This window comes from Spermophilus citellus (genome assembly GCF_964194105.1).
Source record: "Spermophilus citellus genome assembly, chromosome: 6".
In the NCBI taxonomy this organism is placed as follows: Eukaryota; Metazoa; Chordata; class Mammalia; order Rodentia; family Sciuridae; genus Spermophilus; species Spermophilus citellus.
In genome coordinates this window covers 36,414,939-36,432,259 of record NC_138187.1, presented here as the reverse complement: position 1 = coordinate 36,432,259, position 17,321 = coordinate 36,414,939, and the positions used below count along the sequence as shown (strand labels likewise).

The 17,321-nt window shown below is 55.2% G+C and overlaps 1 protein-coding gene across 4 annotated transcripts; it reads right to left on the bottom strand.

Moving 5' to 3' along the window:
• Positions 1-4,951: 4,951 nt before the first annotated feature.
• On the bottom strand, positions 4,952-15,861 carry AP5Z1 (adaptor related protein complex 5 subunit zeta 1). 4 transcript variants are annotated; one of them, XM_081299413.1, is made up of 17 exons: positions 15,722-15,861; positions 13,364-13,498; positions 12,948-13,134; positions 11,893-12,037; positions 11,550-11,753; positions 10,876-11,040; positions 10,208-10,348; positions 9,796-9,833; positions 9,561-9,723; positions 8,969-9,150; positions 8,521-8,663; positions 8,112-8,252; positions 7,472-7,583; positions 6,700-6,797; positions 6,029-6,161; positions 5,734-5,948; positions 4,952-5,527 (listed from the first exon to the last, which is right to left on the bottom strand). In XM_081299413.1, exons 1-17 carry the CDS (start codon positions 15,760-15,762, stop codon positions 5,257-5,259), a joined length of 2,514 nt encoding a protein of 837 aa, XP_081155539.1. In that variant the 5' UTR covers positions 15,763-15,861; the 3' UTR covers positions 4,952-5,256. The 4 variants fall into 4 exon arrangements, with proteins under 4 accessions (XP_081155539.1, XP_081155540.1, XP_081155541.1 ...); XM_081299414.1 differs by having other exon boundaries at positions 10,876-11,044; positions 11,550-11,659; XM_081299415.1 differs by lacking the exons at positions 11,550-11,753; positions 11,893-12,037 and having other exon boundaries at positions 10,876-11,044.
• Positions 15,862-17,321: the final 1,460 nt, after the last annotated feature.

The window sequence follows — 17,321 nt, the reverse complement described above, 5'->3', positions numbered from 1 at the left end:
AGCAAAAGAGACAAGGACCATCCTTCCTTGACATCTTGGAAATTAAATACCATTTTTTCCCTAGGCTGACAATAAACAAATTCATAGATGTTCTTGTCAGATTTTTCATCACTGTGACCAAAAAGACCTGACAAGAACAACACAGAGGAGGAAAAGTTGATTTTGACTCACTTTCAGAGGTTCAGTCCATGGTGGGCTTACTCCACAGTTCTGGGCCCCAGATGAAGCAGAACAAAACATTATGGCAGAGGGGCATGATAGGAAAGCAGCTCAGAACACGGCAACCAGGAAGCAGAGAAAGAAAGCGAGGGGCAGCATTATTCTCCCCAGGGACAAAACAGAAACCCCAAAGGCACACCCCCAGTGGCCCACCTCCTCCAGCCCCCTACTTGCCTACAGTTACCACCCCGTTAACCCATATAAGTGGATCAATTCACCGATTAGGTTAGTTACACCAATCATTTCGCCTGTGAAAATTCTTGCATTATTTTACACATGAGCTTTTGGGGGACCCTTCATAGCTAACCCATAATAATAGGTTAAGACAGAGTGCACGGTAATCCATGCTTCAGAGGAAAACAGTGCAGCTAGATGAGATGGGCAGCGTGTGGATGGAGAAGGAGGATGGGGAGAGGGGGCGGTAGTTAATTTGCAGTGTGTCTATTAATTCATTGATAAGGTGTCATCAGTGCAAAGAGCAGGAGATGAGGAACAAGCCAGTGGGTGTCTGGGTGGCAGAGCACTCCCAGGAGGAGCAACACACACAAAGGATTTAGACTGGGCACATTTGTGACTTAAAAGGACGGGAAGGCCAGTGAGGCTGAAACCATCAAGGGGAGTTGTGGACAATTGGCTGACAGTGTTTGGGGGCCCAAGGACTTTGGATTTTAGTCTGGGTGAGACGAGAATTTATTATGAGACTTGGGAGCAAAGAAGCTATGAGACTTAATAGAATTCTTTTTAGCTGCATCGAGTGACCAACTGTATTGTCATTTGTACTGAGAACAGAAGCAGGAAACTCTGATAGGAGGTTATCACAGTGACCCAGGTGAGACGTTGGTATCTTGGAGCAGAGTGTCATCAATTCTAATTGGTGGAGTGAATTCAGCTACTTGCTGGGAGGCAGACTTTTTTTTTTTTTCAGTGCTGGGGATCAAACCCAGTGCCCCACACAAACCAGGCAAGCACTGTAGCAGAGCCACGCCCCTCACTCTTACCAATGTAACATGTGAATGGAAAATAATCCCTATAAGACAAACAACAATAAGTGTTGACGAGGATGTGGGGGAAAAGGTACACTCATGCACTGCTGGTGGGACTGCCAATTGGTGAGCCAATATGGAAAGCAGTATGGAGATTCCTTAGAAATCTGGGAATGGAACCACCATTTGACCCAGCTATTCCTCTCCTTGGACTATACCCAAAGGACTTAAAAACAGCATACTACAGGGACACAGCCACATCAATGTTTATAGCGGCACAATTCACAATAGCTAAACTGTGGAACCAACCTAGGTGCCCTTTAGTGGATGAATGGATTTTAAAAAAGTCGCATATATACACAATGGAATTTTACTCAGCAATAAAAGAGAATAAAATCATGGCATTTTCAGGTAAACGGATGGAGTTGGAGAAGATAATGCTAAGTGAAGTCAGCCAATCCCAAAAATACAAATGCTGAATGTTTTCTCTGATATAAGGAGGCTGACTCATAGTGGGGTAGGGAGGGGGAGCATGGGAGGAATAGACGAACTCTAGATAGGACAGAGGGGTGGGAGGGGAAGGGAGGAGGCAGGGGATTAGCAAGGAAGGTGGAATGTGATAGACATCACTATCCAAGTACATGTATGAAGATACGAATTGGGTGTCAACATACTTTATATACAGAGATATGAAAATTGTGGTATATATGTGTATTAAAATTGTGATGCAAAAAACCCAAAGTAGATGTATAAAGGCATGAATTGGCATGAACGTACTCTATATATAGAGATATGAAAAATTGTGCTCTATATGCATTCCACTGCTGTCATGTATTAAAAAAATAAAAATTAATAAAAGATAAAAAATATCCCTAAAAGATTGATTGCAGTGTGATATTGTTTTGTAATGCTAAAATTAAAGGGAAACAATATATTTTGAAGGATACTATTTATGTGTGTGGGGGATCCTACATTTCAAGGAAGTCGATGAAACTAATGGCTCAGGATTGCGATGGCAGAACAGGAGAATGGATGGCCAGGAGAACCTGGGTAGATGTAGGATGTCACCTGGGTCCCAGTTCTGGTGCTAGGTGAATGAATCTGTGCCTATTAAATTATATGGTAATCAACGAAAATAAAAATGCTGTGCATAGGTCAGAGATGATGGTATTAAAGGTCAGGGATAAAGCTCAGTGGTAAGTACAACAACTAGAACTTTCTTTAAGCAATGCAAACTATAGTTATTGAACATTTTTTAAAACAATTTTAAGCAATTTTTTTGTTATTGAACATTTTTAAGTTTTATTGGCATATAATTCAAATACCATAGAATTTATCAGTGGTTTCTAGTATATATTTAGAGTTATACAAATTTCCCTACAATCTAGTCAGTGACATTTAAAACGTTAATGAAGAATTCAACAGGAGATTTAGTCACAAAAGAGAGGATTAGTGAACTGAAAAAAGGTCTGAATAATATATCTGGGGTTAAGCATAGAGAGGTAAAAAGATGGAGAAAAGAAGTTTAATTTAGAAAGAGAGAGAAAAAGGGACATTTTATGCAGTGTTTTTAAAATCCCATTCATGGGGCTGGGGATGTGGCTCAAGCGGTAGCGCGCTCGCCTCGCATGCGTGCAGCCCGGGTTCGATCCTCAGCACCACATACAAAGAAAGATGTTGTGTCTGCCGAAAACTAAAAAATAAATATTATTTTTTTTTAAAGAGAGAGTGAGAGAGGAGAGAGAGAGAGAGAGAGAGAGAGAATTTTTAATATTTTTTATTTTTTAGTTCTCGGCGGACACAACATCTTTGTTGGTATGTGGTGCTGAGGATCGAACCCGGGCCGCACGCATGCCAGGCGAGCGCGCTACCGCTTGAGCCACATCCCCAGCCCTAAAAAATAAATATTAAAAAAATTCTTTCTCTCTCTCTCTCTCACTCTCTCTCCTCTCTCACTCTCTCTTTAAAAAAAAAAAATCCCATTCATGAAAATCAAGACCAACCTCCTCTTTAGTTTGGGAATTATAACAGCCCAGGTGCACATTTTCCGAAATTCCAACTTGGATTTGAGAACTCTGATTTTATCACTGGCAACAAAGACTCTCTGTTGTTTTCCTTCAAGTGGCCCAGTGTTTTATTCATTTCCTAGCAATGTTTGCCAAATACCCACATCTGCATAGCTTGTCCTTCTTTCAAATAACAGTGTTGGCTTAAAAAAAATAAAAGAGGCTCAACTCACAAGAGAGCCCTGCACAGGCCCCTACACCGTGTGGCTTGAGGGCAGTCTGTGTCTAAGAGGCCCAGGGCTTGGAGTGCGTGCCCCATGTAGTCACAGCGGGTATTAGAAGAGCTTGTGTCCCAGGGAAGTATTGAATAAAGTTAAAATTTGCTACTGCTTCATCGAGGACATCTTAAGTGAAATCACACTTCTCGCAGAACATGAGCACGTGGAGGGATGAAGAACACGACTGTGAGTGCAGGTTGGCTGACCTGCCACTGCTTTTGCCCACCAGGGCAAATCTCAACGTCCAGGATGAGGGGCAAGATTTAAAAAAGTAAACACTTTGAACACTTCTAGCCATATGTGTTTGTGATCAAGCATTCACAGGAAGGTCTATGATATTGATGCTAAAAGAAGATATGAAAATGTGCCAGCCCGTGGGTCCCTGGAGCAGCCAGGGAGTCCAGAGCCACCAGGTGAGGGCAGGAGAGGGGGCAAAGGCACCACGGGACTTCCTTAGGGATAGGAAAGTGGCTGGGCTGCCTCTTCTCTCTCAGCCAGAGGACCAGCCTGGCTGGCGCTGGCCGGAGGAGTGCAGCGCCCTCTCCAGTCATCCCTGGGCACATCCTAAACGCATGGCTGAAGCTGTGTGCGCCATGCAAGGTAACATGCCATCTGCATTCTACATGTGAACACGACAAACGCAATACTCTAAACCGTGCAGGCGCAGTTTCCTCAGTCCCGGGCTTTCAGGGTGGTTGTCCTCACCAGGGCTGATCGGCACAGGTAGGCACGGTGAGGGCTTCTGCGACACACCTGTCCCGGAGTTCCTCTTAACCTGGCCGTGACCCCAGCTGGCGGGGAGGGTGGGATGAGCTGGGTCAGGAGGTCGTGGGCCGGGGCTGTAGCTTCGCAGGACCCTTTAGGTTAGGGCCCAGGGGCACGTGGGCGCAGAACCTCCCCGCCTAGACCTCCGCACCATCGGGAGTCCAGCGTCGGGGACGGGTCCTGAAGGCCGCCTGGGCTGGCCAAGAGGCCCGCGGGAGGCAGCGCCACCTCGTGGCCGATACTTTCCAGCGTCGGGCAGAGCCTGGGGCCACCACGGGCTGGGGGTGGGGGGGGGAGAAGGTGGTTCTGTGGCTTACACACTCAGTCCTGGGCCCAGCATTTTGAGAATGGCTGGCTGCCCGTGGCAGGTGGTGGGAGCCTGCAAAGGTGACAGCACTCCAGCTGTCCCCTGCTATGTCAAGACCTCATACTTGTGCCTTCAAGTTACTGAGGGAAATAAACAGGGAACCTGTCCATGTCCTGTTAATAACCGGGGACACACTGCTTCCTATGGGTGATGGATTATTTTTTGTCGGGGTGCTGGTGCAGTGGGCAGGGCTGGTGCAGTGGGCCCTGCCTGTCTGGCCAAGCCATGCCCTGGGACTGGGCAGCAGCTCAGGGCAACTGCTGCACTCTCTGGTCGCCGTCCTCCTGTAGGGGTGCAGGAGGGAAGAGGGAAAAGAACCTGCAGCTACTCACACAAGCTTTTAAAGGTTTATTCGTACTGTATTTCTCACGCCACCAAACTGTCCAGAAATAGGAACAATGGGGCAGGGTCTGCAGCTTCCAGTCGGCCCAGAGAAAGCATGAGGCCACCAACTACAGAGGCAAGGGTCAGACACACCCCTGAGGGGCTGAGCCACCTGGGCCACCTTCCTGTCCTAGGAGGTCTCTTGCTCCTCTCTGATTCCTCTTATCACCAAAGCCAGTGGCTTGGCCCTAATACCAGGCCGGCGAACCTCAGGCTCTTAATCTGCAGCCGATGTCCATATGGTCAATGTCCCCTCACCCTGGCAGGAGGCTGGACTCCTTCTCCACCAGCCGGCTGACCATGTGCAGGGCCAGGGGCAGTGATGTATTGGTGTCACGGTGATAGCGAGGGTGGCACACTTCTGCACTAGGTGTGAACACGAACTGGGCCACACTGGGCATCTTCAGCAGGTTCAGCAGCTCAGTGGCCCGGATGCGGATGGCTTCTGTATCCTCCTCACTGTGTGTGGAGCTGGAAGCTGGGCCCTGGGCCAAGGTCCTCATCTTTGACAGGAACAGAGAGACCCTGGGGACAAGGAGGTCCAAGCCTGTCAGCTGCAGTGTACCCCTCTTCATGGAGGGGTCCAGACCCCTGATGCACATGGTGGCCTGGCTGTAGCCTGGCAGTGCCCACCCCCAGCCAGGACCCGGTGCAACACCAGGACAGACATCAGAAGTGTCTCTTCCCCATGGAAAGCAGGGTTTCCATCTTTCCACTCCCTAACCCAGTACCTGGGGATCAGGTCCTGGCTCCGGGAGGCCAGTTTGGTCAGTGTGGTCATGAGCACAGTGACAACCTGTGGTGGACGCCTGGGCTGGTCTGCTGAGGGGCGGGATTGGGTGACCTCAAACAGTAAGGCCTCCAAGGCTTCGAAGAACTTGTTGATCTGTTCCACGGTGCACCGCCTGTCGCAGGTCACTGACAGATACTCGCCGATGGCCCACACCTAAGCCCAGGACGGAGCCTTAGCCCCTGCTGCAGACCCTCCTCTGTCAGCAGAGGGCGGGAGAGGCCAGGCCAGCTTACCACGCTGGTGAACACGCCTGCTCTGCTGTGGATGTTGCTCACGCTTCCCACAAACTCCAGGAGCTCTCTGGCCAGCTCCACCACCAGGGAGGGATTCCGCTGACACAGGGCCAGGAACTGAGAGCTCAGCACCCTGCCCAGAGAGCAAGACGTCCAGGCTCCACGCAGCTCTGCAACTCTCAGGCCTGCCCATCCAGTCTAAGAGCCAGGAGGTGACCCCAGAGCCACGGGTGGCCAGGTGCAGGTGACTCCTCACCCAAAAGTCAGAAGATGAGGATCCTCCCCACCCCTACAGGGCCTTTCGCCTCACTGGAGAGGTGACCAGGCCTGTGTTGTCCTCAGTCCTGGACTTGAGGGAGGCCTGTCAGGCCTTTAGGAAAAAAATGACCCAGAGGGCAAGAGGGTCGGGAAGGAGGACTTAAGCTGGCCCTGGAAACAGGCTTAGGGGAGGGAAGGACAAGAGAACATTCTGGATTGGGGGCTGGGCTGGGGCAAGGCTGGGGGTGCACGTGGGGCTGCTGTGGGCGTGGCAGGATCTGAGGCTGCTGGGGACAGCCGGGAGAGGAGGGGAGATGAGCCTGGGGGCAGAGCTGCGGCAGTGGAAGGGGAGGGAGGGTCTGAGATGGGGTTGCTCAGTGTGGGACCTGCTCCCGCAGTGGGGTGAGGCCAACCTGTGCACGCGGGCCTCGTACTGCGGGACCTGGTAAAGTGAGTCGCTTCTCTCCAGGAGCAGCAGTGCCAGCTGGGTGGTCAGGGCCCTGTCAGCAAACTGTGGGTCAAGAGCAAAATATGGACATACTGGACACCACTTTCTGGACATCACAACAGCGGGAGGGGAAGACCCAGGAGCTGGAAGGGAGGCCCTTGTCCTTCCTTCTGAGTGGCCTCCCCCAGCACTCAGGACCATGCAGACAGAGTGAGGGGTGCGAGGGGAGCTGGGGGAGGGCTGACTGGGAGAGGAAAAAACATCCCTGGCCCCAGGTGCCCTGGCAGGACCCCACTCCTGACCTGTGGCTCCCCCTGCAGGAGCCGGCCTGCGAGGCAGGGTGCAGTCTCGCTCAGCTGCAGCGGAGCCCAGGCTGCCCAGCCCGCATCCAGCCCCGCCGTGACCAGCCTGTCTCCAGGGGCCCCACCTGGGTTGAGCTCCCTGGGTGCAGCCAGTGGGAGCCACCAGCATGCAGGAAGCCTGGAGCTCCGGGACACACGGCTGGCTCTAGCTGGGGCCACCAGCCCCTCCAAGCCACTTAACCCTGCCCTGGGGACAGGGAACAGGACCTGGCTAGGGCTGTGGAGTGCACCCTCTCCATTTCTGACCCTTAGAGCAGCCAAAGAGTGCAGCAGGATAACCGTCTGCAGAGGTCACGGGCAGTGCCACAGTCCTCACACAGGGCCAGTGCCCCCGCTTGAGGCCCACGGGAATGGGGAACTGGACAGTGGGCTCACCTGGATCACAGCAGAGAAGAATGCCTGGAGCAGGGCGGGCACTGCCTCGGCACACTGGGCCACCCGGGCACAGCTGGCCATGGGCTGCAGCAGCTGGTGGAGCAGCGTCAGACTGGGGACACAGTGGGGCCGCTCAGTGTCTCCAATGTCCCCCACCTGTGGAATTCCACAGGCACCAGGAAAGGACAGGACAGACACAGTGGTCGGTCACAGGGGGCCACCCGCCACTGTTTGTGTCAGGCCCTGTCCCCATCACTGTCTGCTTGCTCTTCAGGACGACACCCACCCACAGGGCTCAGGGAAGCCCTGAGGTGTCAGCACACCCAGGAAAATGGGGCTGGCTGGCGGAGCCGCAGGGTCTGCCCGGGGTTGCCCCCTCCCGGAGCGTGCCACGCCCCAGTGTCACCGTCTGTAAAGGGTGTGTTCACAGCACCAGCTCAGGGTTCTGGAAACTGAAGGAGCAGGTCCAAGACTGGCTGTGCTTAGAGGCCACCCCGCGACGTGAGCTAGTCCTCTGCAGGGCTGGTGGCCACAGCTGTCTCCCAGGTCTGGGAGGAACACAGTCCCGCGAGACAGGGAACACACAGGGCCCCACAGGGAGCACCATCCTGATGACAGTTGCCCGGTCACTGAGCCCCACCTCTCTGCGGAGCCACTGGCTTTGGTGCGCAGCAGGTGCTGCAAGAGACCCTGGCACTGCGGATCGCGGAAGGCCTCCAGGCAGCCGGGAGTCCTGAGAGAGGCGTCCCACAGGGGCCTCTCAGATGGGGATGATGATGATCTGTGTGAAAGCAGAGAATACGAGGCCTGGCTAATATGGCTCCTGGCACCAGATTTGATCCCTGGCCCCCGGGTCACCAATGATCAGAGAGATGGCACAGTAACATCAGTTTCTTGGGGTAACAGGGAAGGACCCTTGGGACTTGTGGGAGGCCCTCCCGTGAACATGAAGACAGGCAGGAGGGCTCAGGGGCTGCCCTGAGCGGGTGCTCAGCACAGCACAGCGTGGGGGCAGCTTTCGCGAGGGGGCGGGGAGGAGCAGGGTCCACCTGAGCTGCAGGTACAGGGCGGCAGTCAGGCAGGGCAGGTCCAGCAGCATGTGCAGCATCTCCACGGCTGTGCCGGCGTCCACCAGAGCCGGGAGGAGCCCCACAAACTCGGAGGTGAGGGGAGGGCTGTTCCATGCCAGGAACTGTGGGGACAAGAACAGCAGCTCAGCTGGAGGCAGCGGCCTTGCTCTCCCCAGGTGGGACCCGCCTCTGCCCCTCCTTTCACACTTTCTTGTTTTTGCTGCCAGTTTTGGTGCAACAATTAAATCAACTTTTTAACCACCTGTTAGGTTTTTTCTTAAGATAACTCTCTAAATGGATGTGAGAAGCCACCGGGCCTGTACACCTCGCCCTGTACCCCACATCTCGGGGCCCAGGACTGCATGCTGGGGACAGGCCCTGGACCCTGGCACCCTGGCCCATGTCCCCCTAGGACTACCGCACATGCCTTGAACAGGTTGGGGAAGCTTGACTTGAGGATGCCGAGGAGGTGAAGGTCGAACAGGGGAAGGTTGTCCCTGCAGAACCGGATGACCTCAAAGGCCAGCATGGGGTTGTGGAAGTGCTCAGAAGGGAGCCTGGTGAGCAGGTGCTGGTAGATGGCCTCTGAGCCCACAGCTGCCGCCTCCCCTGGAAGGCAACAGACCCGTCTGGGTGGGAAGGCCTGCTGCAGGGGCCTCTTCACCACCGTGTGGCGAGGCATCTCTGCTGCCCCTCGGGGCCCCTTGACATCTTGGCTGAATCTTGAGGCCAGCATAAGCCTCGAGCACACAGACTCCAGAGACATCCCAGACAGGAAAATCCAGGAACCCCAGAGCGTCTCGGGAAGGTGCTGGTTCCCAGCTTCCGGGTTTCACAGCCGTGATGTGGTAAAGACAGTTCTGAGCCCGACACGAAGCTGAGAATGTTTTGTTTCACTATTTAAAAAATAAAGGGAACCACCATCGGGGCCAACAGCCCCTGGAGAAAGTAACGCTCTATAACTGAGGACAGAAGGGCTGTCCTTTCACGCGGACTCTCCTCCCCAGCTTGGGGCTTACCATGATTCAGGAAGAACTGGGCAAGGGGCAGCACGGCCCGTTCGCTGCCTGGGTCTGTGCCCAGTCGCGTGTGGAGAGCCTTCAGGCAGGAGAGGGTGCGGTACAGGAAGGAGGGGTCCTGGCGGCACAGCACATCCAGGATCAGTATGGCTTCCACAAGGCACTGCAGGGACACCCAGGCACGTCAGGGTGCTGAGCACTGCCACTGCCCCAGCCACCCCAGCAGGCCACTTACGGCTTTCTGCAGGTCCGCGTCTCCCTTTCGCAGGGCTCCTGGTAGGAAGGAAGTCAGCTCACCTCTGCCCCCGCCTCAAACAGCCCCATGAGAAGGTGCCTGTGTTCTGCAAGCTCCAGGTGAGGACAGGGAATGGCTGGCTGGGAGAGGGCATGAGGTGGCGACCAGGGCCCACAGGGTGCAGGATGGGATGGGACGGGCCTGGCAGGGTCACAGGCCTGCAGGTTTGGTCACTGCAAGCTCATCCTCAGAAACAAGGAGGCCCCTGAGGCCGAGCAGCTACCCGGGGACCCAGTCTCCTTTGAGCAGCTCAGTGAAGACCTGCTGCCCTCGACCACACCTGGCAGGAGGGGAGCTGGGCTGGGGGGGGGGCAGTCCTGGGCGTGGTCCAGGCAATGGCCTGAGGACTTACGTCTATTACTCTGCTCAATGAGACGTTGGCAGTACTCAAAGGCTGCCTCCCTCAGCCGCTCCCGTGGGGGCAGCAGGCGGGTGGCTGTGGAGGCGGCGGAGAGCACAGACAGGGTGGAGCCCTCCAGCTCTGACTTGTCATCTGTAGGAAGAGGGGCGGCTCAGCAGGACCGTGTGGCCCACAGTCAGCCATACTCAGCTGCCCCTGCATGGATGGGTAGGAAGAGGACACCCACTGGCTGGCCCAAGTGGCCACGTGGCCCCAGAGCCTGTGCACTGCACCTGGCAGCTTTCACCCCACATTGGCTGTAGGCACCTGTCTGGATGCCAGCTGTTTCGCCATCTATGAACCAGGGGTTTACTGAAGAGAAGGAATTCAGTGGGGCTGTCTCAACAACTGCATGGCTGTTGGCCTTACATGAGCCCTCTCAGGCTTCTCTGGGCCATCACGAGAGTCACTGGCACATCTAAGAAGGGTCCCTAGTGCTGACTGAGGCCCTGGGGGAGGCTGATGGTCTGGGCCTCGTTTTCTGCTGTTCCCAGCTCAGCAGGCCTTGCTGCTGGCCTCCTGGACTGCCACACACCTGTGCCCCCCACCTCCCACCCGCATCTGAGGATCTGTGCACCTACCTCCTACCCTCGTCTGACCTTTGTCTCCCCCTGGCTCACCTGTGTCCAGGGTACTCGGGCCCTCAGGGCTTTTGTGCAGTAGCCATGCCCGCAGCATGGAGAAGGCCTGAACGTTTAGCCACTGGTCCTCTGTGAAGTGCTGGCCCGTGGAGAGCACCGTGAAGAAGTCCGAGGCCACCGCTCCGTCAACCTCAGTGATGGGGCCTGGCTGGGGGAGGAAGGACAGGGGCTGGGGGTTCTCTGGGCCAGCTGGGTGCAGAGGCTGAGGCTGGGGAACAGCCGACAGGTTCACAAGCTACCCGGGAGGGCGGAGAGGACACTGCAGGTGGACATGAATTCAAGTACGGCCCAGAGATGTCAGCCCCGAAGCCCACCCATCCCGACCCTACATCAGAAGTTGCCTACTCTTCCGGGTCCAAGCAGTAGCCACCTCATGACATGCAGACACACCACACGACCCCAGGGCAGACAGTGTCCTGCATCCTCTGGGTGTCAGTCCCACACAAACCTCCAGAGCCACCCAGGCTAAAGGACTGTGGCCTCCTGACCCAGGGTCCCCAGTGGAGATAGCAATGAGGGATTCTCCCAGAGTCAATGGAAGGAGAGGTGTTGACGGGAACCTCATGGTCAGCTGACTGTGGGGACACAGAACTCCCCAGAGGGGGCAGATTCTGTGATTTCAGGTCTGAGATCTCTAAGCAGCTTGGGCTCACCTGCCGGGCCCTGGGTGTGGAGAAGAAGCCCCCCGAGTTCGGGAGCCCTTGCTGAACACTGGCATGGCGGAGCCAATCCACAAGCCGCTTGCTGAGGAGGTCGGTCTGGTCTATGGTGAGGGGTCCCATTGAGGAAAACAGTTAAACACTGCGGACTCCCAAGTCCCTCATGATGCTGGTGGAAGTGGCTCAGGAAACAGGGCCCTACAGGGCATGATCCAGGGAGCCTGTGGTGTTCCCCAGGGAACCCACCCCACCTCTTCCCCCCCCCCCCATGGGAATGCTGGAGAGAGGGGCCAGGAGGGAAGACCCGTGTAGGTGCCTCAGGAATGGGCCTGTGTACCTTCCTGGAAGGTCCCTGGGGCAAGGCCCACCACCTTTGACAGGACAGGGAGGAGGTGCCTCAGGCTGGGCCCCTCGGGCTGCCGGCTCTCAAGGACTGTAAAGATGCACTGGCCCACACTTCTGACCTCCTGTCTTCTGTCACCCTTCAAAGCAAACAGGGCAGGTGCTGAGGTGCTGCCTCAGCCCTCATGCTGGAGTGAAACCCCCACTCCAGAGGTCTGCAGGAGGCTCTTTGAGGAAACTCCGTCCTTGTGAGCCCCTCCCTGATGTGACTCTTAGAAAAACACATCCCTGTATGGTTTGGGGCAGGGCCTCTGGGGCTGCCATGTGAACAGAGGTTCAGGGACCCAGTCTCCTCAGAGCCAGGTGGCAAGGAGCGGGCACCAGGTTGGATGCTCAGGGACAAGGAATCTGGGCCTGGGCTGCTGGTCACTACCATGAGTGGCTTGCAAGGCTTCCTGTGGGCATGTGCACCCCAGGGGCTTCCTGGCCTCCAAATGGCAAGGCCACCCAGGTTACGGAGGAGGCAGGTACAGTGGGTGGCACTTCAGGATGGCTCCTGGGCAGCCATGCTCCTGGAAGCACAGGTCTGGCCTGCTCTGTCAGGCACGTCAGTCACCTCTCGGTGAAACTCCTCTGTGTAGTCGTCTCACAACAGCAAGGCCTCTGATCTGGAGACACCTGGAAAGCAGAATGCCACTGCCCCCCTGGTCACTAATGCTATCCATACATGTGTGTACTAATGTCGCCTAAGCAGCCCAGACTCCGTGGCCTGATCTAGCCTTCAAAGGAGTCCTGCGTGGCTCCTTTCCAAGGAAGAGAGGACACAGGCAGGAACCTGCCCTTTCTGGATGTATCTGAGCGCCAGGAGGTTGGGGGGGGGGGCGGGTGTTCACCAGTGGTAAAAGCTGCTGAAGGCAATGTGAACCGAACCAACTGGCCCACCCAGTCTATTGGGCACAAGCAGGGTCACAGGCAGCTTGCTGTGCTCCCCACAGGGCCCAGGACCACCAGAGGCAGGACATTCACCCTGAGTGGCAACAAGCTCGTTACCTGGGCTAGGAGCACAGATGCCACCAGACTCATCTGCCGGGTGTTCGGGGCACGATCACAGGACAGGGTCAGGCTGTCAGAGGGTGACATCTCTCTCAGAATGGCAGCACAGAGGACCTGGAGCTGCTCGGGGCACGTAGGCAAGCAGAGGGTGGCCTGCAGCAGATCCATGCATGTCTTGTCCAGCCTGGAGGTTGAGACCCAGTGGGCAACACATCACACCCACTGCAAGGGCACCCGGCACCCCCAACGAAGCTGGCCTGGGTCCATCTGGCAGGTGGACTGGACATTTTCCCATGAGGCCCTCTAGTGTTGGTTTTCAGGGACACAGAGGCTCAGACAGCGAGGAGCACAGCACCACCATGCCGGACACACCAGGCTGCCTCAAGGGGCAGGAGCAGCTGCCTGACACTCACCTCCGGGGATACTTTGTGGCGGAGACAATGAGGAAGAGCCTCTGCAGGGCGTCCACAGCCGCCGGGCCTAGGTCCTCCCGCAGCAGCTTGATGATCCGGGAACAGAAGCCCTGCAGCTCCTCATCCTGGATCTCCCTGAGGAGGAAGGGCATCAGCAGCTTGCCTTGTGCCTGGGGACCCCGCGGTGCTGCCTGAGCAACGGCAGCAGCCCTCCCAGCCTGGGGGACAATCCCATCCAGTGCAGAAAGAGCAGGAAGCTGCAGGGGCGAAGAACCCCAGTTCACAGTACCGACCCTTGAGTGGAGACCCCTCGAGTGGAGACGCCACATGTAGCAGTTCTGTGCTTCCAGAAACAAAACTAAAACTGATTGACTTTAGGAGCTGCATTCAAATTCAAGGGCAAGTTTAGTTCAAGGAAAGCTTTTCAAAGGATGCGTCAGTGAGCCTCTCATTTCTGAAAACAAGGCCATATAAAGCTTATAAGACAGCCTGATTATAAGGTAGTCTGATATTAATTTGAAAATATGTCAGCACTTGCAACAGGTGAGATTCCGGTCTCTCTTTTTAGATTTCTATTCCAAACTAATAGGCAAAAGGTGAAGGAGGTACTGCAGACGGCACCACTGAGACCTGAGAAAAGCCCCTTCACCCTGACCCTCTCCTTGTGACCCCATGGCTGAAGACCCCACTGATGACTTCCTGACCAGTCCAAGCTCACACACTGAACCCATCCTGAACTTGTCACATATTTGAGCTGCTACCCTGGGGTGGCAGAGGTTCAGTGATGGTCTGGGGCCAAGGTCTTGGGTGGCTCTGGCTTTTCCCTGAAACTCACTGGATACATCCACTACCACCCCTTGTCCCTGTCTTGTTTCCCACTTAAGCCATTCAGTCATATTGTGGAACCTAAGTTAGAACAGGTACAGGCAGGACGAAGGGACATGGAAAGACAAGAGGACAAGTCCAGGTTTCTGTCTAACTGGGCTCATGTTGAGACATAAACACTAAAGGAGACTGAGAGAGGAGCTTACCAGTCTGTCTTGCAATTTTAATGGGAGACTCTTTTCCAGAATGGTGGTGCTACTAGTCTCCAAATTTCAGGTTTCTTTCTTTGTGGTGCTGGGGATGGAACTCAGAGCCCCACAAGGCCTAGGAGGTGCTCTACCCCTGAGCTACAACCCCAGCCCCTCAGGCTTCTTCCTCTAAGGCCAACCTGCCCAGTCACTTCCAAATACTGGTCCCTCCCTCCTTTCTCCTGCTTTTGCCCCTTTATGTGGACCCTCTGCCTGAAACTTCCCATTCTGAGCTTCTGTTGCCACCTCCTCCCGGAGATCTCCCCCTCACAGAGGAGAGAGAACATGAACTTGAACAGAAAGCTGTTCTTTGCCTTTCATTCTACTGGTCCATGGCCCTGGACAGAATGAGTCGGGAATGAAGATGAGTGGGTTTGTTTCTCCTTGTGTCTGTGAGCAGGTTTGGGGAGGGATGCGGGTTTGTTTCATTCATTACCTAAACTCAAATGATCTACACATGCATCCTCTACTGAAGGCAAGGTGGGCCACACTGGACTCATGAGGGTGACGATGTAGCACTTTCCCAAGACATTTTCAATGGTTACTCTGACCAGAGTTTTGTCCTGTTCAGACTTCCGACCTTAACCTGCCTTCTTGACCTTGCTCGCTATAACTCCGTGGACCTCAACCTTCCTAGCATTTCTCACCAATTAGTCCAACTTTGAATCCAAATTAGCTTTTTAAATGAAGATCTGGCTGCATTTTCTTCTTTTACTTTTTATGGTACTGGGGACTGAAGCTGGATTGTTTTTAATCACCGAGCGACATCCCCATCCCTTTTTAATTTGTTTGATACAGGGTCTCGCTAAATTGCTGAAGCTGGCCTCGAATTTGTGATCCTCCTGCCTCAGCCTCCCGAGGAGCTGGCGTGCGCCACAACGGCCAGCTTGCATTTTTCTTTGTTTTAAAAAGAGTAGCACCAGGTCGTGGGCTCGTTGGTTGGTAAAGAGGGGCTAGGTCTAGTCAGAGCCCAGAACCAGACTGAGCGCAGGGTGGCGAACAGTTCCTCAGTCTGGCCGCATTTCCTCCGCACAACACTCGCGCGGCTTCCCCGCCCCAGGGGCGGTGAAGAGCTGCGGGTTCATCCCCGCGTCCGAACTCGGAAGCCTCTCATTCCCCGCCTGTCGTGAGTGTGAGGCTTCCCGTCGCCCTCCGGTAGCTCGGCTCAGCGGTCGCCTCCGCGGCCCGCAGCCCAGGAAGCTGCCCCGGCCCGGCCCCAATCTCCGGAGCCGGTCCGCCCGCGCTCCCGCAGATCGCCAGCACCTGGGCCTGGCGCGCCCCGCACCTGGCCTGGTGGATCAGGCTCTCCGCGGCCGCCGTGAACATCCCGCCGCTGCGAGGACGCCCAAACCCGCGCCAGTGCCGCAGGACTCCAGGGACTTCCGCGGCCCATCACGTGCCACGTCACGTGCCACGTCACGTACGGAGGCCGGCCTCCTCGGGCGCCCAGCCAGCTTCCAAGCCTCGTCACGTGGGAGGAGGGCGGGCCCTCGGCCTATAGGTTTCGACGCAGAGCGTCTGGGGGCGGGGCCGGAGGCGCCTGCGCTGTGGGTCCTGGTCGGCTTCGGGTTCCGTGGACGCTGTGCCCCCGGATCTCTCGTTGACCCCGGAACTGCTCTCTCTGGCACCTGGTCGCCCGGCCTCGGGTGGCGCCATGTCCCAGTGCCCCCTTCCACTTTCTGTTTTTTGAACGGCTGGGTGGCGTGCAGGCCTCAGGGTGGCGCGGCCCGGAAGTGGCCCATCAACTGCAACTTGTTGCAGCTCTTAGAGCAGTTTTTGTTTTAAAGCTCTCCTTTATTTAGCACTGATCACATGCTGTAGGTACAACTTTAAAAATGCCATTCAAGGTTGTGCTGGGCCCCGCGGCAGCATTCCCACCTGTGAGCTGCTTGGGGGCTCTGGAGACACCCCACAGCTGCTGTCCAGCGTGATAACCACCTCGCCGCCTGAACTGAGCCGGGATCCCACCGGAAAGGCCTGCATGCGGTTGGCCCTAAGGGTGTGGCAAGGGGCAGCCTAGGCAGCATGCTGCCTTCTGTAGTCCAGCGTGGTGACTCCATGTTGTAGGGAGCTAGAGAACCCTAACTAGACTTGGTAACCATTCAGGGGTGGGATTTGCAGGCCCTGGTGATGGAAAGATTAGAGAGCAGGAAGAGGAAGGGAAAAGCCAAAGGCAAACGGCAGGTGTCTCGGTTGGGCACTGGGTGGTGCCATTCATTTGGTATTGAAACAGGGAAGTTTGTGGAAAGTCATTGGGTGAGCAAACCCTGATTTGAGTCCCTTCCTTTGTCAGGTACTGTTTCAGGCCCTGAAGAGTGGCAGTGGAGATGAATGTTCTTTTGTTTGCATCGGTCAAGGTTAGGCACTGAGAAGACACCTGGATGGTTGAAGGGGCTGGGCAATTACCTATGCGAATTCTAGACACCATTCTTTACCTAGTCCCTGAAGATACTTGAAGGTGGGCTGGTGCTGAGGATGGGGAGATGGGAACCAGCTGATGGGGTACATGGCTGGAGTGGGGAACTGGTGAGGACTAAAAAGGCAGTCCATGGGATGCCTACTGCACGCTCAGTTTTCATGTTTAAGGTTTAAGGTGAACCGTACACAGTGAAGTTTCCAAATCTTATTTACATTTTTATAAATCAGAAAACTGGTGTTTAACTGGCTACATTGGTGGGAGACTGATTCGTGTTTGATTGATTCTTGTCATGGCCATTTCATGTAGACCATTTCCAACTCCCTGGAGGCTGCCTGTGCCCCTCTGTCAACTCTACCCTTCCCCTGCCCCAGAAATAATGCATACCAAATACCTCACTTTTACTGCCAGGGATGAATTTGCCTCTTTCTACACCTCAGATAAATGGAATCGGGAACTATTTAGCCTG